At 36.8% G+C, this 24,405-nt stretch overlaps 1 protein-coding gene and 1 long non-coding RNA gene across 4 annotated transcripts; one reads left to right on the top strand and one right to left on the bottom strand.

Annotated features, from left to right (window-relative positions):
* The first annotated feature begins 61 nt into the window (after nucleotides 1-61).
* On the top strand, nucleotides 62-4,130 carry LOC137479431 (uncharacterized). Its single transcript, XR_011002241.1, has 2 exons — nucleotides 62-199; nucleotides 1,953-4,130. It is a non-coding gene; the product is annotated as an uncharacterized lncRNA (long non-coding RNA).
* On the bottom strand, nucleotides 766-23,939 carry KYAT3 (kynurenine aminotransferase 3). Of its 3 annotated transcripts, none has more exons than XM_068199878.1 (14): nucleotides 23,810-23,939; nucleotides 20,068-20,159; nucleotides 16,840-16,898; nucleotides 15,504-15,648; nucleotides 12,588-12,737; nucleotides 11,296-11,382; nucleotides 9,808-9,930; nucleotides 9,596-9,716; nucleotides 5,649-5,725; nucleotides 4,762-4,851; nucleotides 3,992-4,178; nucleotides 2,897-2,970; nucleotides 2,380-2,466; nucleotides 766-1,058 (listed from the first exon to the last, which is right to left on the bottom strand). In XM_068199878.1, exons 2-14 carry the CDS (start codon nucleotides 20,155-20,157, stop codon nucleotides 996-998), a joined length of 1,353 nt encoding a protein of 450 aa, XP_068055979.1. In that variant the 5' UTR covers nucleotides 20,158-20,159; nucleotides 23,810-23,939; the 3' UTR covers nucleotides 766-995. The 3 variants fall into 3 exon arrangements, with proteins under 3 accessions (XP_068055979.1, XP_068055977.1, XP_068055978.1); XM_068199876.1 differs by lacking the exon at nucleotides 23,810-23,939 and adding an exon at nucleotides 21,929-22,459; XM_068199877.1 differs by lacking the exon at nucleotides 23,810-23,939 and adding an exon at nucleotides 20,552-20,731.
* Between the last annotated feature and the right edge of the window lie 466 nt (nucleotides 23,940-24,405).

Genomic DNA, 24,405 nt, shown 5'->3' with positions numbered 1-24,405 from the left:
GTGGGAAACCCATCCACAGATTAAAAGATTGCAGAAGGAAGTGAAAAAGGAGGTAGCTAGAAAGGAATTCTCCATATTGACTTATTTTGAAACAAGTCCTTTATCTACTGTGCTTGAAACCAAGCTAGTTGAGCTCCACAGAACAACATTAGGTCCACCTCGATGGCCCCCTAGATCTACAGAGTTTGAAGCAAGTTTGGTGTGACATTGCAAATGTTGTAACATGGACAGAAAGCTAATGACACAAATAATTACATCACTGTACATCTGATTGTAAAGGAGCCTCTAAAGTAAAGTAAAAGTAAAGTTTTGCTTTGTAGATTCATCCATGTAATAAATACAAGATAGCCACAAGTAAATAGAATACCTATTCCAGATGCCACTTTTATAATTGTATTGAGGACTGAATACTTTCAGAACACCACACATGACTATTGTGGGGAATAAAATAGTAATTATGTAACTTAGCACTTTTCGCTTTATTTAAACTGATGCAATTTCTGCAGACAGAGAAAGTAGGCAGGTATGTAGAGAGTCACTGCAATTATCTAATATGAGCCATGGGTCTTAATCTTCTTCTACTGCAGCTTATTGGTTTCACAAACTACGATGTTTCCAAGTCTCTCTCTAGTTCCCATACTATTTCATACCAAAAACACCTCCCCCTTTTTACTCGAAAGCTTTAAATCATCTATATAAGTTATTTATTTTACACAGAATCCTATAAATCTTTTCTTTCAGTAAAAGAAATTAGTCCCCTTGGAGTTTCTTTAAGAGAAAAGCAATTTATTTTAAAAAGACTGAAAATAACCTCTGAGTTGCATTACACATATTTCAGTAAATCATTGTTTTAACTCCACAGCAGGTATCAGTAAAAAGTTATTTACAATGTCATATTAATTCTGTACTGTATGAAGTATTTTTTTCTTAAATTTCCAATTTAAAAAACTCTACTATTAGATAGTTATACTATATGAAAGCGTCAATAAGAAAAATCAGCCTGTGTGTTTATTCCAGTTCTTCAGGATCACTTCAGCTGCATCTAGTGTGCTGTCTTTCTGCAAAACAAGAAACAACACTTACTGCAAGTATGGAGCGCCTGAAAAGAGTCAGTCATGATTATATCATCTCAAATCAGTATTTGGTTGTTTCAGATGCATCCTGTAAATATCTTTCCAGCCAGTTTTTCACTGACAGTTGTTAGGTACAAATCTGAACTATATAAAGAATTCAATGCTGATTCCTTGAAAATATTTATTAGATATATTTAAAAGATATCATCTCAGCATTCATATTATCCCATTTAATGAAAGCAGTATTTACAAAAATTCATGGCATTAATGCAGTGATATAACTTAGCAGCTCTGGCTTGGAGACATGCTAGCACACTTTCCTAATCCCTGCGAGTACAGTTGGGATTTTTTAATCTCCTTGCAACCATTTTATGCTGCGAACTACTTAAACATAATACCTCCAGAATGTGTAGCTTGGCTCCAGCCTGGTGAGTCATACAGGTAGTTTAACTTGAAACCATTGGTGCTGTTTATCACCCACAGGTACAACCAGTAACTGCATCCTGGTTGTTACTGGCTCAGTTTTTACCGTAGACTTTACACCTCATCAAAAGAAGTAACACTAGGAGAAACTCCCCTTCATTACTGTTTCAGGCTAAGGCTTTGATCTTTGCACAGAACAGCTCAGGATGTGCACATGCTCCATTATGTTGACTCTGTTATAGAACAATGGGGAAACATCTTAAGGCTTTGGGCTAATCAAAGTTTATATACCTGTCCCCAAAGTCTTTCAGCCTTTCAAGAACAGATTTAACAGGGGGAAGAATATGTGCAAAGAAGGTGCTCACAAAATGGCAAAATTCAGCCAATTCACAAAAAAACATGTTTTCTTTTGTAATTTGGAGCTCTTCTAAAACTGTGTATTTTCAGGCAAGGGAGCTAAATTTGAAGGTGACCTCTTCACTGTTTTTGCTGTTGGACACTGAATGGGCATGGGGCACACACTCTGCTGTACAGTTATACTCTGCTCTGGATTATGAGTATCACATTAATTGATAGCTTACCCGTCTCAATAATTTTCACTGTCACCACTGGTTAAGAATGTTTATAAAAATCAATACAATAAGCTTATTGTTTTTTAAACATCCAGTTATTTTCTGCCAGTTGCCCTTCCTAGCCATGCCACCTACATTGATGGTATAAAGTCCCTCAGCAAAAAGACAACTGAAGATACTTTCTGCTGAATTTTACATCAAACTAACTTTATGTTCCTAAAAGCTTTCAATACAAGAGATCCTGGGAAAAATGTAACAGTCAGTCTCTTGCAGATTCCTGTACTGCATTGATTTTCAAGGCACAATTTTACCTTAATGAAGCAAAAACGTATGTATTTTTCAAACTGTTTCTTTGTCTCAAGACCACAGAATGCTGAAAGAGGAATTGCTGACAGCTTCTGAAACATAAAACAAATAGCATTTATTTAATAAATGTGTATAAAAAATCTGGTTTAAGCATGACAATTTTACTGTTCTGTTTCTAGATCTCTCCCTCCCAACACATGAGGGAAAGATAAGGTTCAGTTTTGTATGCACTAGCTAGGCTTGTACTAAATTAAAATTACTTTTCTTAGGCAAAATATTTCAAAGGTACTTTTGTACAACTAACACTTAAGCATCCTGAAAGAAAAGTGCTGGGATGTAGCACAAACCTTCAGTGTACAATTTCAACATACTTAAAATATTTTAGTCACACTATTATCAGCAACACCAAATAATATTTTGAGTGGAACATCTCTACTACATTATTTGATAACTACAGTTGCACTGCTCTTGCTTTCAATAGAAAAGCATTTCTAAAACTAGAGTATGACTAAGACATCTTACCTTAGATGCTATCATCCATTTGACAAATTTATAATCATAAGGTTGTTTCTCATCTACATCAGAGAGATCCACATCTAAATGTAAAACAAATATGTTGTAAGATTTCCTAAACTCCAATGGAAAGGCATTCATTAACAGCATTTCATTACAGTTAATACTTAAGAATGAAGATATATGTGTTATTTTAATATATTATTTTAAAATTATACTCTAAGAAGTAAAATAGGCCAACAGATTGAACCTTTCCCTTCTGATCTGAGCACTTTTTTTCCATCCAAAGCAAATTCAGACATGTAGCTTGGAAGAAAGCCATGTAATACTCCAAGAAGTCCTGAAGTCTGGGCTATGGGGGGATCAGGGCTATGAAGGGTACTGAAGAGTGTATTTATTGCATGGACAGCAATAATCCCTGAAAATGCAGTTTTCCCATCTGTGAAATCGGGTACCTACAACTTCCTGACACATGATTAAACGGTGATATCTTTCTGTGTTTAAACATTTCTGTCTGAATGACAAATGCCATTTAGACCAGTTGGTGAAAAAATGTGGAATTAAAAAAACCATTCCCCTGTGGGAAGTCTTTCTCTGAAGCTACCATAGCCTGAATTTTCAAAAGGTTTGTAAATTTTGGTGGCATTTTACAGTGTTTAGAGAACAGAATGCTTCAAAGAACCTTTAGAGTGTGACTTCAGATTAGGAAAAACAAAGAAATAAACAGAAAAAAGACCAGAAAGAAGAAAATACAAATGGTATGAACTCAGTATATTATCCAGGTGCTTGGCTCCCAAACATTTTCATAACCATAGATGTTTTGAAAATAGGAATGTTTATCTATCTCCTTTATCCTCCCTAAAAACTTGTCAAAGCTTTGCAAAACATGGACAAGCTAGGATCACAAATGCTTTGCTGAAGCTCATAAAATCTACCTTACCAGCTAAGGTGAAACTGAAAATGTCAGTCCCAGTTAGCACTGCTGACAACATTATGCATATGTTTGTGTGCATATGAGATGAGAATATAGTTTAAAATCAAAGCTGAATTTTCTGATTAACCAAATTTACTTTCCACACGCTCTTTAATAAACTTTATACTGACTTAACGTGGAAACATCAACAATCATAAAGTATCCTCCATCTGGAATGACAGGCTTTAGTCCAGCCTCTTTCAGTAGCTGAGCCATCCGATCACGCTTGCTCTCCAGCTCTCGAGACAGGGAGTAAAAATAGCAGTCTGGGTCATCCATGCGCTTATAGTCCATCCAAAATGCTTGTGCCAAAGCCTCCTGCAAACATAAGGTCCAAAGTACTCATTAACACTCAGTAAGCTCACAGACACTCCCACTTCCTGCTGAAATCACGTGGATTTTTTTTTTTTTTTCAATCCTGGCCCATAGTAAGCAAATCACCACACAAATTACACAAGGTGCATCTGTAATCTGTTTGTTACTTTGTGCTGTGGTAACACCCAAAACACCCAATATTTTGCTAGGCACTAATCATATACAGAAGTCAGAGTCCTGGACACAAGCGTTTACAATCTGAATTGAAGTTAAATTTAATTGTTTGATAATAATGTACCATATAATACTAGACACTAGTAGACAGAACTTTCATTCATATTTTCTAGGAAACCATTAAGATTGTCATGTTTTATGCAAGAAGTAGTTTGTAGGTACAAGATGACAATCTGCAAGACTGATTTTTTTTAAATGTCTGGTGAGCTGATCAAATTTGTTTACTCTTCTTACACCTCAGAATATGTATCTTGACAACTGAAAATTCATTGTTGTGATTACTGTGTTATTACACGACGCCAACAGGTTTCTTGCAGCAGAAAACAATCTCCTTTGCCCCATCTGTACCTACCTGCAATGGAGTTGGGCAAGTATATAGTGTATTTTGGTGAACAACTTGCAAATGCTTAATCAGGTACTCAGGACCAATGGACCAACCAAGCTAAGGGAGGAAAGCATGCATATATTACACTTACAGGCAGTGGTGTTACTAAAAGATAACAGATACTAAAAAATAGCCAGTGTCTCGAGTTTTTCTATTTTAAGAATTTGTTTTGATAAATTATTAAGAAAAAGCTGGTTTACACTAAGCTTAGTGTATGACACCTTTAAAAATGGTAGATTTGAGACAACAGTTATAGTTTCCCTTATCCCTATCTCTCATAGGATACTGAGCAAACTTATAACTCTTCATATAACAAGGGTTAGAAATCCAACTGAACGTTTATTAGAAATGTTCTTTCTAATTGGTTTAGAACCTTTCCATCTCTTAAGCTCCTGTGTCAAAGCCAGTTTGAATATAAAACAAAAGCTCACTACTGCATCATATATGCTGTGGTTCCCTTTGAACACAGGTGATGAAGAATTTAGTTCTAAATTTTTTTTCACTTTCTGATACATATGTAAAAGTCAAGATGGGAAAACTGGATAGTTAAAATATCATAATATCCATGTTTTCTCCAAGAATCTTTACTGATTTTGAACAAGTCATACTGTGGTGGTTTTTTTTTAGTAATTTATGCTCACAAGAGTTTATCAATTAAGAGACAATAAGAAAATTAAGACATGGGTGTTAAAGATAGGTAATTGCTTCAACTGAATGGTATTGTCACATTTTAGAGTCATGAAGATTTGCCAGAAACTTTCAGAACACAGGTCATAAAAACAGAGGTGTTTTTAGCGTAATAAGTGCATTCTGTTATTTATATAACTTGACTCATGTATATTGATTCTTCTTACCTTCCAGCCAGTTACACTGTATGTTTTCCCAGCACTTCCTATAGTTACTGTTCTTTCCCACATACCTGGCAATGTAGCTGTACATAAAATAAAATTAATTTGGTACAGGTGCACTCACATATTCCATGTAATTTGAAGAACTGCGCTGCCCCTATCTCAGAGCTGTATGTTCATTGCAGCATCTTAAGCAAACAACAAGAATATTCTAAAATTGTAGCAATTGTAATAAATGAGAAAGGATATATGGGCCAGTGCGTTTTAGCATGAAAAGAAGGTAATGATTAATGAAAGGAGGAAGAAGAGACAGAAAATAAGAGATACATTTTGAAAACTACTTGTTAGTTATCCTCAGCAAAAATGCACAATTATCCATAAGAAAAATATGATCTAAGGCTACCCATTCGCCCCAGGAAAGATTATTTCTGATGCCTGGTAATAGTACTATACACAACATTAACTCAGGCACTGCAACCACTTTACTACAATTGTCCAGTTCAGTGTCACTGGCTGTCTCAGACATCAGAAAAAGAAAATAATTACCCAGAACCAAACAACAGAACACCAGAAAACTAGCAGAGTGAGTAAATAAATTATGCTGTATTGTACAATTTGAACAGGCCTGAGACTGAATGACAATAGCAGTTAGCTAAAATGTCTGCAAGGATTAAGGGACTCACGGAGGCCTGTCTCTGTCTTTGCAGTTGTATCTGACAGAAGACCAAAATCCTTTGTTCCCTTTCCAAGCAGATAACAGAGCAAAGGTCTCTTCCAGTAGTTTGAAATTTTTTTTCTCTATACAGCTTCTGCAAAGCTCTACTTGGACTCTAACTTAATTAATTTCAAGAGAAACAGACAAATCCAGACTCACATAAGTCTGAGACACAGAATCAGACAAGGTTGCAATTACAGTAGTCACCAACATCTGACTTCGCCTCATTTGCATACTAGAACCACTACCAGTGAATGTGTCAGTTGTTAAATCCCCTCTCTAGCGAGACCAATGAACAAAGATTTTCCAAATTAAACCCCTGAATTTCACAAGGAAGTTTTTGCAGCAGTTATCGGCATTAGATACGGTACAATTCTTTCAGTTATTTGGAAACATGTATTGCAATTTTTTGAGCAAATTTACCAAGAAGAGAGCCCAAACAGCATGAAAGAAACTGATTTTTCTATTAGCTTACCCATACTCATCTACTCTGTGACCTTGAAAAGAAAAAGTTTGAACAGATCGTCTTCTACCAAGCTAGGCCAACAGTATAGATCACTTCCTAGAGGCACCCAAACTAGCTCTCAGAGACTGCAAAAAGAATTGCCTTTCAAAGCTAATGGCCTCTAGCAAGCTTGTTTTGCCACACAGTCACAGGAATTCAACCTTGGAGATAGAATGTGACAGCATTTCAAACAATAGCAACAGTACAAGGGCACAGAGAAAGAAGCAGCTCCATTGCTTTTACAAACAAGTTTTAAATAGAGAGGGAAATTTCCCCGTGCCACTTGGCAACCATATATGACATCATATGACACCGTAACCAAGTCTGACTACAATTTAAAAACTAAGGAAGTGCAACTAACATATACGTTGCACAGGGGTGGTACTCAGCTTGTTGAGTGGCTTGTTCAGAATCCTCAGTTATGAGGGGCAATTTCTAAATCTGTCAGTGCAACCCTAATCATTATGCAGAGGAAGTCCACGTTTTTACAGAAGTCAGATGATGGGAAACATGATGAAGTGTTACACGCTACAGAAAACTGCTTCAGTGACAGCACAAAGACTGTACTAATTTTATGAGCTGTGGCTAGCAACCCCTGCTAAATTGTATGAAGGAACAACTATCAGATCCTGTAAATTGATGCAATATCCATTTTGTATCTCCCACAAAAAAAAGTGTCTCTGCATTGGATAGAATATATAGAGGTTATTATGGAAACACAAGAGTTTATAAATAGAGAAACATACTCATTTTTATTGTATTATTTTTGTAGACTTAAAAGTAATAAGGAATATGAGAAACTTAAGTAAAAAAAGAGCAGAGCCTGTTTCTTTCACTGAAATAATGTTATTGTTTACAGTGTTACCCTGAAAATTCTAGAGTACTTTTAACACTACAGTTAAAGATAATATCATGGGATCTATTAAAGAATCTGTACCTAACTGACTAACTTTAACTTTCTGGGCTTCAATTTGCATTTTCTTTATGCAGTACTTTTACATTTTATGCGAAATTACAGAATGCCTTTGGTTTGGGGCAATGTTTGGTTTGAAGCATTAAGATGCTGATGACAATGGAGCTAACTGCATCTTAAGAATTCACCACCTGCCCATAAGATGAAGTGTAGCTGACAATGTGTTTGGACCTGCTGCTGTTGAAAGGAAAAGGGATTACCTTACACCCCACACAGAGATTTTGATACTGAAGACAGCTTTGCATGAAATGCTAAGGCCATGAAACACCTGGTAAGCCCACATAGAAATCTTTAACCCAACTGACTTCACTTTGCTGCTGGGACACGTGATCAGTTACTGTTAGGTAACCTGTTAAGATGCAGTAACTCAGATTACTATCACATTAATGTACCCAAAATGTTCTCCTTCTTCCATGTCTGAAGGTCTTTGAGACAGTGTCACTATCAAGGCAACCACAACAGCCATGGAATTAGGTCACCCTCAAAACAGACTCACAGCCTATGCATGGCCAGTACAATCAATGTACTGCAGCTGGATGATCAGCAACTGTGCAGCTGAGCTAACAAGTATTGCAAGGTCATTTAGATATAATTTTCTTTCTATTACTCATAAGATTCAATTTTCACAATGATGTAGCCCCCACCAATGAATTTTATTGTCACTCTACAAATATGGAATTGAAGCCTAGAAGCAAAGTTATTCAGCATTCAACCAGTGGCAGAGCTAGGAAAAAAGGTAAGTCTTTTCATGTCCAATTTATATTTTAGTGTCTTGATTTCATGGTTTAATCTTAACTATATGTCTCTATTGCACATGTGCCTTCAATACAACAAGAAGTACGTCAGAACAGGTAGTTCATGCAAGATGCTGCCATCAGAAACAAAGTATCTGTACATACTAGAAGGAAATTTTGGACTTTTCAAATACACCAGCAGAGCCAACCCAAGGCCACCAGACTAGAAATTTTCACAGAAATACATAGCTGTGGCATTATAGAACTGGCAAAGGAGTTCAGTAAACTGCACTAGGTTAAATTGTTCTGAGGCAGTGGGAGTGATTCCACTAACTTCAGTGAAACTTGGATCAAGTAAAACAGGAGGATCAGGAACCTGGCATCATTATTTGTTTTTCTGGTTTGTTCTTGCAATGGTGCCTTACCCCTGTAGCAACACCACCTGAAGATTTAACAGGCTTTCATACTGCACTTGCAGGACTTACTTCACTGAATTCAATGTCCAGTATTTAACCATGTCTCCATCCTTTGGAGGGACAGTGCTCATGCACTATTTTTTAGTTTTTTACAATTAGTGGAGCAAAAATAATTGTGTTCCTCATTGTCTGTTTCCCTCATTGATTATCTCTACAGAGCTTTGAGAAGGAAGTCCTAATTCCTGTTCCTTCTATTAGTTCTTCAGCAAAGCACTGTCTAATACACATACAGTAACAGCAACTATACTTGTCATGGCCAACGAAGTAACTGAATAAGGATTCATATGATCATAACTGACTTACAAGCATCAGCCTCACTGGTTTCTATGGATATCTGCTCCAACATCACTTAAGAACTTTGAAAATTCTATCTGGAAATTATTCTTTAAAATAATTTTTAGAAGAAAGAGGGGCTCTCCTCCTTAGAGCCTACACATTGAAAAATTTCAAAGCCTGAAGTATGAGCTGCTTCCAGCAAGCATTATCCTTGGGAGGCAAGTTCACAGCATCATTCCACAATCACTTCTAAGATGCCACAAAAAATCAGTACCTATTTTAATGTGTTTATTCCCTTTATACACCAGCCATTCATACACCTCATCGCTGATGCACAGGGTGTCATGTTTAATACAGAGATCAGCTATTACTTGGAGCTCTTCTAGGGTAAAAACCTGGGATACAGAAAGAGGAAAGGAAAATGCATTAATCACAGTATTTAAGACATTCTTTGAAATTAAAGTGGTGTTAAAGCAGGACTCTTACCTTGCCTATCGGGTTGTGTGGGGTATTCAGAATAATTGCTTTTGTTTTGGAATTAAATTTATTTGCAAGCTCAGCAGGATCTAAGACCCAATCAGCACTAGATGCAGAGTTTCCATCATTTTTCTAAAAAAAACCAAAAAACAAAACCACAATAAATTTATATGTGACTTTAATACATGTTGCAGCCTAAAAAGAGCTGCTTAACTTATCACTCTCAAATACTTTCATAACCATATGTCACAACCTATCCAATCTGTCTTGCTCATCTAAGAGAAGGTAGTTCTAGGAACAGGCAAACTATTGTGACAGTGACTGTCCTCTCCTGGCCACTGCCTGTCTTAAGCCCCTGCAGGAATTGTTTCCAGGATCTTGTTGCACACATGCTGATTATTACAGTGTGTAATGCAGAAAGCCCAGTCACATGGCAGGAGAGTTTACAGACTTTCTAGACAGTAGAGCAAGTGTGTGCTTGCTTGACTGAAAAGACTGATCACCACTGGGGATTCAAGGTCTTTTCCTCCTCCTTGAACTAATGAAAATGGCCAAAGAGCTAAAAATCTGCACTACTGAGTCTTTGGAGCTTATATACTACACAATACAAGTATCCCTGAGGTTTACAAATGGTTAAGAAGTTTGGGCCAGTTGGTACAGAGAACACGGAGCATGGCCACACTACCTTTGTGACACCTGCAATGACTGGAGAGGGCGGGACTGAAAACAAGGGTGTGAAACAGAAAATGCTTGGAGGTGCCCTGTCATTCAAAACATCCCTAGAAGATGGACTTCCAGAAGAACAGTCTCACCTACTCCCACTGCAGTCCTGGAGGTTTTGTCACTCTGTGTTGTTCTGATTTCATGGTGTTCCTGCAATAGTGCTGCCCAAAGAGCCCCTCAGCCCTTCCCATGCAAGGCTGCCAGTTGCACAAGGCACAGTTGGCAGACAGAACAATCCTTGCAAGCTGTGGGCATAATGCCAACAGCACCAATTTGACAATTAACCCATAGCCTATTTAACTATAAAGGAAGCAGTAATTCTTGTATGTATGGCAAATACATCTACTACATGATCAGTCCTTATTTAGCAAACATATTTTGGAAAAGAAACTGTATTCTGTCATTGTAGAAATTGCTGCAGGGATCAGGAACCAAACCTTTTGAAAACCAGCTGACAGAGAAATTACACTGATACATGAAGCCCCCTTCCATAATTTGCACTGAAAACTGAAGAAAGTAGTTTTAATCAGCTTTCAGAATGCACAAATTAAAGAAAATATGACACATTGTCACACCTTCTCCAACACTTATAAAATACTCTATCTCTTTTGGATTATCATTGTCTCAGACTTACACTCTAGCAAGCTATCTCATTTTTATGTAATTTGATATTAAAAAAATGATACAGAAAAGCATCATATAGGTGTTCATCAAACTGTATTGAATATGGATGAGAAACTTTATATAATTAATAATTTTTAAAAAGTTACTCACACATCTTAGTGGGATAAAAACAGGCTTTGCACCCGCCATCTTTACCATTGGCTCATAACAGTCGTAAAATGGCTCTATTATTATTACCTGAAATGACAATCATCAGTATCAGAAACAAAGAGTTTTCCATGCATGATACCATCATATTTATACATTTGCCTTGGTGCCATAACTTGATAATGTTTCTAGCACTCCAGGTTTATTGTTATAACATTGCAGAATATTCCTCCTTTTAGAGTACAACACAATAATGCCCTCAGGCTAAGCACCACTCATTTTTGACAACACACAGAGGCTGTTTTTCTAGTTACACATGACAACTATTGAGTTATAATAATAAGAATGTTTGAGTCCTACACACAGATTTGGAGGCGCAAGGCAAAGATGCAAAGATGGGAAATAGCAGTGGCAAATTACTGAACCACAGCAGAGCTGCTCTAATTATGCCCGTGAAATTCCAGGATTTCCAGTATCTAGAAATCTCAGAAGAACAATTAAGTCTTCACATTTTATCAGACAAAAAATCTCGGGTAAAGAAAGAGGAAAAACTCAAGAAAAACTGCACAGGCTAGACAATAGGAAAACAAAACACAACAAAAACCCACCAAAAGCAAAGGCTTATAGAACTATTCCAAACAAAAGAGAAGTGACTATCAGAGCAATAGAAAAGCAAGATAAGAATACAATATACAAGTGAAACAAATGAAACACTGAAAGCAAAATACATGACAACACAAAAAGGTTTTGTCCACTGTGGATAGAAATATTCCTGTAAAATGACTTTTTATATCATTGTCAAAAAGGCAGACATCAGTAACAGTGAAGAGCTGAGTCATCACAACTACCATGGTAACTAACAAGCTTTTTTACTGCCTATGCTGCCACTGTGTAATGGCACTAAACAGAACCTGATACACAATGGTTACCCAAACACCAACAATTCATTGTGCCACTCTTAGTTGTCTGTTGCAGACAACATCCCACATGTTTTCTCAAATAAGAAATCAGTGTATATTGTGTCACCAAACAGTAACAGTGATAAAGAAACTGCCACAGATACCCTAAGCGTGAAAAAAGGTGTTTGTAAATTGATGAGTGGTAGGAAGACATCCAAAGGATGGTCTCCTACTCACAGCTTCTGAAATTGTAAGTCAGATGTACAACAGTAAAAAATCAAACCAATAGGGACAGAAAGAAGCCCCAACATTTAACTTATATTTAGAAGTAGACAAATAAGAAAAAGAGATTCTCATGTCTGCGAATATATGTGAATATTTCCAGTAAAAACTTACTTCATCTCCCTCTTCAATTAGTGCCTGTATTGTACTAAAGAGAGATCCATAAGCTCCCACAGTCACCAGGATATCTGTGAGAGGATCAATCTTTCTTCCACAAACTTTCTCATAGACTTGAGACAAGGCTTTCACCAGTGATGGATGTCCCTGTTCAAAACAAAAAAAAAAGGAACTGATTGGAGTGTGCCTGACAATGTACAAAGTCTGTGTTTGGGCTTTTTTCTACATGTATCAAACTATTACATTTAGAAATATAAAAATACAACATTAGCCCTCAGTGTTAATGGCTGTTAACAGGTAGCAGAGATAAACTTTTTGCACACTAGGAAAGAAAAGTGTTTTGAATTTATTTGTATCTACTCAGAAATTCTTTTTCTATCTGTTGCTTTTTAATTTCTTTCATATTATCACATCTCAGAGTAGGTCCAGATAGCCTATAGTCTAGCTAGGACAAGAGACAGAAGGAGAGAAGGGAATACTCTGACATCAATTCACCCTCACCTCCTTTTGAGTCTCTTTCAGCTCCTTCCGTTTCCTTTCTTATCTTTCAACTAAGAGTACTTGGTGCAAAGAAAATCTTTTTATTGTATTTATATATTGCTGATAAATAGCACTTGTGATCAAAATATTTATTTTATAGTAACATCCCAATCTCAGAGTACCATTCACCATTTGTGTCCCCTCCAGGAACATGGCAGTTAACATACTCTTCTCAAAATATGCAAATAAAAAGAAAACAAACATGCAACAAAGAGCATATACAACACAGAAATAAGAAGGCACAATTCCATTTATTCAGGAAAACTGCAGGATTGCTACTTCAAAAATATTTTTTCTTTTAGGATGCCAGGTAGAAATAGAAAACAGCTCCTTGAGAAAATGCAACTATGTAACAAAAATCCTCTGAAATATTGAACATTATATCTTGATACACAAGGCATTAAATCATGAAACCTTCTACAAACAAAAACATTACCATAAATTAAGGCTTACAAATCATTGCTGATTCAAATGACAGCCATTTCTTGCCGTGAGCCAGACAGCAGGAATGCTGCAGCACCCAAGCCCCATCAGGCCACTCTATGGTCCTATAGTCATTGAGAGCACTGAGTTTAGCTGACACAATGACTCAATTCTCAGATGGATGGGCATCATTCACTCTCATCCCTCCCACGTGTGCTACCACAAATACGTGTGCTCAAAAACCTTAGAAGTGCACAAGTTTGCAGATGAAGTACAAAGGTAGAATGTGGGAATATGAGTAAAAATGCCTCTTTAATTACTATCTGCAGTATATCTGCCAATATCATAATTATCACGGGAATTATCAAACTATTTGGATATAAAGAACAAAGTGACAGAAATAAATACTGAACAATTGCGTGCATTAGGAAAATTATATTTATGCTTGATTTGCAAATAGTTTTATGGAATCAGTCTGCGAATATTTGTCAGAAGGTAGACCTGGCATGGTTTCAGCTTGAGATAGAATAATGTTCTTCATAGTAGCTGGTAAAGTCTGTTACAGTTCAGCATCCAGACATGACTGCAGCCCATGTTCTCTGTGCCCTTGTCCACTGTGCCAAGGCTCCTCCAAAACCTTGTCTGCTTGGTGAGCAAAGACTTTTCAGATACCATATTGTGGGTGGTGTACATAATAATGCTTAGCCCAGAAGTTCACTTAATTCAGGATATAATTTGCGTGTATCTGACATAAAATAATTGCTTTATTCTTTCAAGTCTACATAGGGAGAATTTTTTGTTATGTGTGTGAATATTTATATATATTCAAGTCTCCTACTTGCAGAGACTCTTTGTACATAGCTAAAGGTCCCTGTTGGTTTTGTGGCTTGACCTTAGACCTGCTGTGTCACCCTGGAGCTGCCCAGTGATGACTGGGTTATGTCTAACTTGGTTAGCACTGCTGAACCTGATCTGTGGACTGACTTCCTGGCTTGATCTCAGGAGAGCTGAGCTGCCTGAGCCAGTATCTCTGGGCATGCCTTGCTCCCCAGGGCACAGCTGCCCAGACCTCCACTCTGCTCACTCTGAGAGCTTGTCCTTTAGGGAAGTGCTGGTCACTGCTGCTCCCCATCATTTCTAATGCACATGGACTCTCAGAGAATAGGCAAAAAGTTATGCTGGAATATGCACACAGAGATGCCACAACTACCAACACAGTTTCTGGCCTACTGGCCTATACAATGCTTTTCTGCCCCTGTTGCATAACATGGTCAGCTAGAAAAATACTTGATAGACTCCTTAGGGTCTTGTAGCAGTCCTGGCACATGATTCTCATTTGGGCAGTACCATTTATCACAAAACAGAAGACAGACAAACCAAACAAGGATTTGGTCATACTAAAACAGTAATAGTCCCCTGGAATACCCTGCCTTGGACAATGATAAATGCCACATACTCACACCCAGCTCAAGACAGAAACTCTACAAGCCAGCTTAAAGAATGTGTAATAAATATATTCTAGGGGCAAAAACTTCTGGTTTTCATCCCTTCCTAGTCTCCACTGAAACATACTAAGTTCTGTGGGTGAATCTCTTCTTGATCCCAGAGGTGCTGTCTAAGTGGTACCAAGTATTTCTTTCTCATTCTCCCATTGTACTGTTTGATTCATGTTCCCACTGACCAAAGTCAGAGGTAAATTTATAACCTACACTCTTTAAACTGAATCAACTCCTCAGAGTGTATCCCAGGCCTACCATTCTGCTCTTACTAAAGGATTCTGCCTCGAAGAAGCCTACACAGAGGAAGTTCATTAGTAGTAGACAAGGCTACTAGATGAAATTAATTTGGGACATAAGACTATGATCTATAGATAAAACTAATTTAAAGTCAATTTTTTCCCTGTGGCACATTTTCCACTGAACTTGGGTCCTGGAGTTCCACAATACTTACAAAGCCTCGGGTGTACTGGTTCAGTCTGTCAACTGCTGCTACCTTTGCCAGCTCTTCTTTAACATAGCTGGGAGGGGATATATCAGGAAGGCCTTGACCGAGATTAACAATTGAGGGATCTGCTGCCACTTTTGTAAATTCAACCCTGGAGGGAAAAACATCTTAAAATTAACATACCAGATAAAATTATCTTTTTATTCATTAACACTAGAAGGCAAAATGAAAGTATTTCAGTTCGCCAAATTTACAACAACGGGAACAGTTTTAAGTAGAATGGAGAGCTGAGGGCTGAAATAATGTAAGTGATCACAGGTGTCAGAGGGCACCCAAGAAAAGGTTGATGTTCTGCATCCATAGAATTTCTTTGCTTGCAGAAGTGTGCTCAGATGTGCAGATACACAAACAAACAGTTACTCTGGATATATGCAGAAATTGAATAGCAGGCACATTAAATGTCTTAAAGATTAGATTCAGTCAATTGAAGGTGTTATTTAAACTACCCAGTCACCTCAGAGTGCTATAGTTTTTTAAAGTAATTTTAGGCAACAGACTGTTTCAGGCTGCCTATTAAGTGTTTCTAATAGCCTGCAGGATCCTTGAACAATTTTTCCTTCTTCCCTTCACAGGTCAGCTTTACATTTTACTCCTTCCTCCCCACTGAAATGTTAACAAGATTCAGAAAACAAAACACAACAACCTTCTCCCCATCATAACCCTCCCCACACAGCATCACAGTCCTGTCAAAAATGAATACAAATTGCTAAAAATTAGCTTGAGGCTGAATAATCAAAACACCCTGTGTATATGTACACACAACTAATGCATCACATACATACAACTAAGTTAAGCCCAAAATAGCCTTTTTCACCAACTAAGAAATTTATCAGTGATGGAAATATTACTTTAAGACTAATTTAATACCTAGAAAAAGATGCATTAAAAATAATGAGCTAAATTATAAAACAAGTATAATGGCTTTAAAAAAAATCTGACTTGTTTGGTAAACATAAATCAGGTGTAAGTGAAATACATTATTCAACAGAATTAACATTTAAATTTGAAAATCAGCTATACTACCATGCCCATGAGTTATATTTGTCTTACATGGTTTAGCAGATTAAGAGAAGCCCAAGCCTAATATTTAAAGCTCAAAAATAACAATTAATCATACCTTTAATTGAATTTAATTCACTGCTTCTAAACAGGTGCCGAATGTATTCCAGCAGAGATAGCAACTGCCATGTGCCTTATTATTAGCAATAATTATCTTTTGGGAAAGAAAATACATCAACCAAGGACATTTTGTGAAATTTGCAAATATTTCCCTCTTACTTACCACACATTGCTATCAAGGCCTTCAATTCGTCTTGTATTTTTGTGTCTGAAGGGCATTGTCTGCAAGATCAAAACGTACAGACAGAATGGTTTTGTTAAGAAAGACAAAGTATGATATTGTTGGATTCAGCATGAAAACCCTCATTCATGCTTTCTCAAATATACCATTGCCAGCTGAATTCAGTAGTTACATAGAACTATAGACATGTTCTTTCATTAAAGCTTCCATAATAGCTTGAATTCAGACTAAGAAGAAAATACAAAAAAAAGTCCTAAATTCTCATTCATCATTATCTAAATCCACTAAACTTTCAGCAAGGATGGAGGAGGGGCATAATTTAGCTCAATAGCTTTAAAAGATGACCTTAAAAGAAAATAATTAGTGTACATACTTTCTTTTTCTTTTCTACGATATGCTAACAGCTTAAAGACTGTGCTATTTCTACTCCAATTCCTGTTCAATCCAGTTTGGAAAGTATGCGTTTGCAATTTAATTTTATTTGTTAAATTGATGGGTAAGAAGAAAATAGCAAAGACATTTCCTAATTTCATTCAGATTTTTAAGCTTTAAATATCTACCTTAGAGCACAGCAAAACCACATCAGAATATGTTTTTTCTGTGTATTCAGACCTTAAAATAAGGTATTGGAAAACTTCTGTAAAATAGGTTTATAATAACTACTCTATATGGAGGCAGAGAAAAACCTACTGATAGTTGTGATATTTATAAGCTAAAAATGAAAAGAAAGTTAGGAAAAATAAACCCAAATTTATTTCTATGTGCCAACAAAAAAGATGCAAGTTCATCTCTATCTTTGCAAACTAGCTTGATACCAGAGAAAACATTACATATAAATTACATAGTCCCTCAGCACTCCAGACACTCCTGTTTCTTTGAGTCATGCTACAGATTTGTAGTTACTTTTACCACTGCCAGCTATTGATAATACCAGAAAGATTCAAAAACCATATTCTCAGCATATCCGAGATGAAAATGTCTGCATTACCATTGCACTCAAGTTTTCACTTTGAATCCATAGAAATGACTCCTAGTAGACACAGTATGCAGCAGATCAATGCTTGCACTCAACCTGCTTACTTACAGTAATGAAGCCATCTCATATGTTGTGATAGGAAGAATGGGAAGCTATAAAATTAAACAGAATCTTCTCTGCTCCTATGTCTTCTCAACAGATCTGATTCTGACCTCATTGTGTGACATGAACACAAGAGGACTCAAACACAGAACACCTTTCAGTTGTCCTCAGGAAGAAAACCTTTAAGATCACTAGACAGTTCAAGTCAGATTTCTTAACACAGAACAAGAGGGAGTTAAGGGAGAGTCCTGACTAGGTAATCTGTATTGCATTCCTTTAAAAACGCACATATATCTTAGAAGATTAATCCGATTTAACAGCATACGTCCTGGTAAATATGATTAATGTTCGGCTGTACTTTAAAAATACAAACAACACAGGTAATACTTACACTAAGACACACACACATGTCTTTTTTTACATGCTAGGCTACTTCTTGTAGAGGAAGAAATAAGACCCACCTCAAATCTTGCTAATTAACAATGACAATTCTTTATGCTGCCATAAGTGAATTTGTTCCATGCACTGCCTGTCCTTAAATTGTTTCAATTTGCTAAAAGTTAAAGGCTTATGAACTGCAGGACTTTTATAATTAACTATAATGTAAATCTTAACTGTATTGAGTAACCTTCCCTAGCTAAAAATGTATTGACCATAAAATAAGCCTTCACCTTACTGTTCCATACTATACAAGTTTAAATATATTTAACAATTCAAGTCTTTTTATTTCTTTCTTACTTATATCTTGGAACTAGTTTTAAAACAGACTAGAAGGATTTGCATTAGTTTTCAGGTTTTAACAGATTCAGATTACAGTGGTGTTCAGGTCAACCTTACTACTTTGGGGAAGCCAACTAATTAACTGTTAATTTTAAAATGAAACCTTCATTGGTGTTCTTTTCTCCAGAAGGTCATGACAAATCTTAAGAATATTTTTCCTTTCAGCCCAGTTATGTCATCACCTGATAATTTCCAATCCATTTCAGGTGCAGGGCTAGGATTTCCAGGAGTCAAAGATGGGTGTTAAGCAGGAGACTCAAGTCTTCATCAAGCTCTAACTGACCTCCTACTTTCCCTAATACTTTCTAACAAGGGAAGCACCTGATAGAAAGCCAGGTGCTGCTTGTATTTATCTTTTTTCTTAATTCAGAAAAACTTGTAATGAAATTGAATGTCAGTAAGTTTAATAGTGTTGGAAGCAGACACTCTGACATGGTACATAAATAAATTGTAGAATACACTGTGAAGAACTACAGCTTAAGCCAAGATCTTAAGAAAATTAAAAAAAAAAACAGTATTAAATTTGAGGACATTTAATGTGAATATCCAACTCAATTACATAGAATAGAAATACATACAGCATATGAAAAACTGACTCAGGCAAAAGCTGACCTACAAAGTGGCTTGCACACTAAAAGAAACTTCCCATGTGGACAAAGTATGTTGCAACTTTCCAGTATAATGACTCAAGCATCTGTTTTGAAGGATCTGTCATTGCCTTAGTTGACCCAATTTATTGACTAGATGAACTGGGAACACAATTTACATTCCAGTGTTCTATATGGAATGCAGAGTGCCATCTCCAGCTGTCTGCCATGTTGCAAAGCTGTTTTCTCTCAACATAACTGGAAGACTTAAAATTAATTTACACAATCTTATAAGCAGTTAAGCTGGGAAACTGAAAATATTCTGTAGAAAATTAAGTTTAAGGTACTTATAGACCCCTTGCTGTTGCAGCATCAAGAAGCAACATTACTGTCATATTACTAGAGGAAAACTGAGATAAAAATAAATAAATTGTCTTAGCAAAAGCCTGTGATAAAGCTGAGATTGAACCTGTCTCCTCTTTCTCAGGCTTCTCTCTATAAGCTAGGGAATCTTTCTGGTGTGGTATGTGCTAGATGTGACTTTAAAGACTGAAAAGGATACACAAAGCAATAATCACCAAATTCTGTTACTCTAGTCTGGTTAATATTTGACTGATTCAAATACCTTATTTTGTTTTTTATCTATAACAAGAAAAAAACCACAGCTAAAGCATATATATTTGCAACATTACAAAATTACTGCATCTCTAAAGCATTATATGAAATATGAAATCGTTTTCTCTATGGAGCTGAAGGAATACTTACTGCAGAGGTGGAATGTTTGATGGATTTGGAAAGCAAATCTGTTCTTAGCTTAATGCCACAGCAACAGAAGTTTCGTGAAGCAAGAAACATGCCTGCATAATAAATAAGTGACCTGAAAAACCTTAGAGATTCTAAGGAGTTCCTACACATCACTAAGTAATTTTAAGATAAGATCCTCTCCTCTTCCCCCCAGTGATTTTGTTTCAATTAAGTGCTACTAAATTATTACCTTGTCACAGATGTAAGCATAGAGGATGAAACTCTCTAAGTGACAGGGCTGAAAAATGTTTCTGAGTGTCATTTCAAAGGAAGGTTTCCTTTATATGACAACACTGATCTTTTCTTTGAATAATAGCTAAGACTAAATGCAATTCAAGCTTCTAAGTCTCTGCTAGAATTCTTGTGAAAATGTGTCTGTGTAATAAAAATTGCTATAAAATTGCTAATATACAATAGAAAAAGGGCCCAATTTTTTAGAAGTTACACATCTTTAAAACTTGTCTCCATTTCCAAGTGTTTCAAATCAGGTATGCTGAAATCAGGATAATTAAGATGACCAGTCACAATGGCAAGGGAGGCCTAGGAACATTATGTAACTACAGTAAGTTTTGTCACAGTGACTTGGCCAACATTAAATATCTCTCACGGCTGAAAGAGCTAGAGGAGAGACTTTGTGTAGAGTAACATCATTCACAGACTGGAGAAAATGAAAATCAAAAAAGAAGTAAGGACTGGTACTTCATGCAACTATTTCTAGAAGATACTTCAAAACATATATATTATATACATTATATATTATACATTATACATTATATATTATATATTATTTCAGTCATTGCACAATGACTGAAATGTGTTAGACACACGTAAGCTACAAATCTAATGTAAGAAACACAGTACCCACAGCAGTATAATTATTATATTTCTTTTCCATCATTTACTCATTAAAGGGTATATAACTTCTGTTTCCCCCCAACTTTGCTACCTGAGAAGGGGAAGAGAACAAAAAAAGAAAAAGCTATACTGTTAGTATTAGAAACAAAGGAATGCCATTGCCTCTTAAAACAATACCATGCAAGCCTCGTGAACAGAAAGAAAAAAGGTAAATCAATAGCACAGTAAAATATGATGTTTTCATTAGGAAGAATGCTATTAGTCCAGCAAGAAAGTGTCCTCTACACTTATTAACTAATAGAAAAGGCCAGTCAAAGATGCCTCAATACGTAAGTTTTAAAAGTATGCTGATTTTGCCTTTTTCTTACTGCTGTGCTACAAATTCAGTCTCACTTCTGAAATTAGGGTCTTTTTCACAAAGTACTGAGTTGTGGCTAACTCAATTAGACCTTCAAAATAGCCCCATAATCCCATTGCATTTAGCAATCTGCAAGTAAACAACTGATGTTCATTTACAAGAAGAAACTCTGCTAGTCTGAGGACTAAAAAAAGTAAACAGCAAGAAAATCTTTGGCACTACTCAGCAGATACTCTGAAAGACACAGAAGAAATACATGTGCTTAAAAAAGACCAGAAAATCCATTTTAAGTGATTTCTAATAATACCACTTAGCATATTCAAGGTTATCTTTGAGAATAACTATGCAAAATCAAAAAGATTATGAAGGTCTCTATTGCTCTCCTTGTTTAAGGTTACAAAAACTATTTGTGTAACATACTGATGCTGTCTTAAAACATGACCATGGCATGGTGCTATTCCCCAGGGTCAGACCAAAGACAGCATAACTCTTGCAGCCCACTGTGAAAACTTGCAGTAGTTAGCGCAGAGAGACAAACACGCATATCTTTGCCTGTTTCATTTAGTATTGAGAAATAGAAAAATTAAACAAAAAACGTGCAAGCTTTCCATGCAGAACTAACTTGCAAGTAAGAAAAACTACTGACAGTTGTAAATAGTTCCAGCATTAGTGCCATGGTGCACCAAAAAACAGGACCGTTATTTGACACGAGGCAATCACACAAACCCACCACACTGCATGAGCAGCAACACACCTGTGTAACTGTGGTGTGGTCAATCTCTGCAAGTGCCTAGAATACCTGAAGAAAAAATTATATCCACCTTTAATACCACAGAAATGTAGAAACTGTGAAAACTTTATGAGGAACATAATGGAAATAACTTTGCTGAACAGCCTCAGTAAGAACGGGCACTGGCATGTAACACTTCCCCCACTGTTTCTGTCTTTGTGACACTTTTCCAGTGAAAACTGAACAGCATTTATTCAGACTCAAGAGACAAGACTACTGGACACTAAATGAAAAAGCCTCCTAGAAAGTACTTTTATGACTTCTTTCATTTCTAAAAATGCCTCTTTGCTCATCTGTAACTCTGAGTACCTCCACTTCGAGGACAAAAAGGGAAAGGCCTCCTTAATATATCCAGATACTCTCCCACACAATGTTCTAAAAAAAAAAAAAAAAGCAAGGCCTACTCCTACTCTTTTACTCTTTTTTTCCAAACACACACATTCCCAATATAATTTATATGACATGTTAAGACATACCACAGGCTCAGGAGAATTATTTCCTGTTATTTTTACAATGAATGCACTCTCATTTATTCCCCTGTACGTGTTTTAGCACAGCCTTGTATGTGTAAGGCACATCAATGAGATGGTTTATATTATCCTAAACTGAGTTTTTATCATTGGGATACAAAGTTTCTTCCAGATCAGGGAAGTTATACAATGCCAGGTAGCTAGAGAAGTACTGCAAACCCCATTTCAACTCTCTTCAAAATCTGTAAGGTTCTTCAAACACAGAAAATGCACTGATCTTTGTGGGGGAATTAAAATGTAATATTAATTTCTTGCTTAGTCTTATTAATGTTTCTTTTTTCAATCTTGGAGTCAGACATCAGCATTTTGGCCAAGAGTCATGTCTGCTAAACCCAGAAATTAAATTAAGAATTCTTGTCATCCCATTCTAATTTTCAGTGCTCTGAAGCATTCATGTAGTCAGTCCTCCTGGAATTCAGGCTTGCATATCCATCGAGAAAACAGGAAAGTTAACATGTTAGAGGAAAAGGGATAACAAGTGACTACTCCTACAGCTTTCTATATTTTTAGGGGAGTGAGAAGCAAACAAGGCTACCAGAAAGATCAGTGCAGTAAATGTTTTTTAGTGGGACTGGTAGCAACATTCTGGTTGCTAATTGGGTTGAAATTCAGGTTTGGTACTTAAACTAGACTGGAAGATACAACTTAACTTGGTCGTGGGAAATAGATGAATACATCTGTGTACTAACAATCATTTAGTTCATGCTGTGCTTTTTAACTGTTCCAGCATAGATACAATCTTTGAGTTGTAGGCTCTTCTGCTCCCTTCAGAGCTGCCCAACCTCCTGGCCATACAGTACCCTGACATTGGGATGCTGCTGAACCTCTGGGGCATTTTTAAAGTTACAAATTTGTAATTAATTCATTTTTCTCCTTTGAAACAAAAGGCCAGATGCTACTGTTCCTTCGTTTTTAAACTTCAGTTATTCCATCTCTAAAAAAAACCCATGTCAAAGAGCTTGAACAACACTTGGTCAGACCCCTTAAGCTGCTGCATTTTTTCAGGTAACAAATAGTTTCATTTTACTGTGGAGCCTAAGTGACAAACATTACTATAAACACTGAAAGCCTGTCTGCCACCACAGTAATGTCATAATGTAAATATAATCCCTGTTATATTTGTGCTGGGCTTAATATTTTTTGGATACGAAAATCTGGAAAATGTTATACCTCAGCTAAATGCTGTCAAGTCTTCGAAGGACTGTCTCTTCTTATTGTCTAGAGGATGAAAGCCTTGGAGAAAGAAAAGGTGCCATCTTACCAGTGGAGGGCTCCCCAGGACTTTTTTTCCTACCATCTATATGCAATAGATGGCTTATTGAGCCAAGAGAACTGTTGCCAGAATCACTGTACTTGGGGAAGCTGGGCAAAGGCACTGAACTTAAAACCTTCCGTATGAGAAAGATTTATCATAGTAGTCAACATTTTGTCATTTTTTCTTTCATAATCTACACGGAATGGAGCAAACTGTGTGCGGAGAAATAAATTTTACCATACGGATTATGGAGCGGGATGAGGTTGCGGGGTTTTTTCTTACTCTTCTTTTTTCCCCTCGTAGAGCAGCTCTACCATGTGGCCACTCTGTGTTGCTCTTACGATCCCAGCCACACGTGTTTGCAACCTGCAGCACGGGGTTGGGGAGGCCGGAGCCTGCCGGGCACCAAGGCCGCCCGCCCTCACCCACAGGCCCCTCCGTCACAGCCGGGGATCCCCGGGCCCGGCCCGGCCGCTCTGCGGGACAACAAGCGCGGCCACCCCGAGCTCGG

The sequence above is a fragment of the Anomalospiza imberbis genome, chromosome 9, assembly GCF_031753505.1.
Source record: "Anomalospiza imberbis isolate Cuckoo-Finch-1a 21T00152 chromosome 9, ASM3175350v1, whole genome shotgun sequence".
NCBI lineage: Eukaryota > Metazoa > Chordata > Aves > Passeriformes > Viduidae > Anomalospiza > Anomalospiza imberbis.
The sequence above is the reverse complement of the archived record's forward strand: the minus strand, read 5'-3'. Positions and strand labels throughout refer to the sequence as shown.

Excerpts from the sequence above, each read along its gene's own strand:
- KYAT3 (XM_068199876.1), bottom strand. The coding sequence starts at position 21,995 with ATGGCACTAATGCTGGAACTATTTACAACTGTCAGTAGTTTTTCTTAC. Across the intron at positions 2,971-3,991 it reads TGTTGATGTTTCCACGTTAA|ATGTGGATCTCTCTGATGTA; the intron begins GTCAGTATAAAG and ends TTTTACATTTAG. Across the intron at positions 1,059-2,379 it reads TACGTTTTTGCTTCATTAAG|AAAGACAGCACACTAGATGC; the intron begins GTAAAATTGTGC and ends CTTGTTTTGCAG.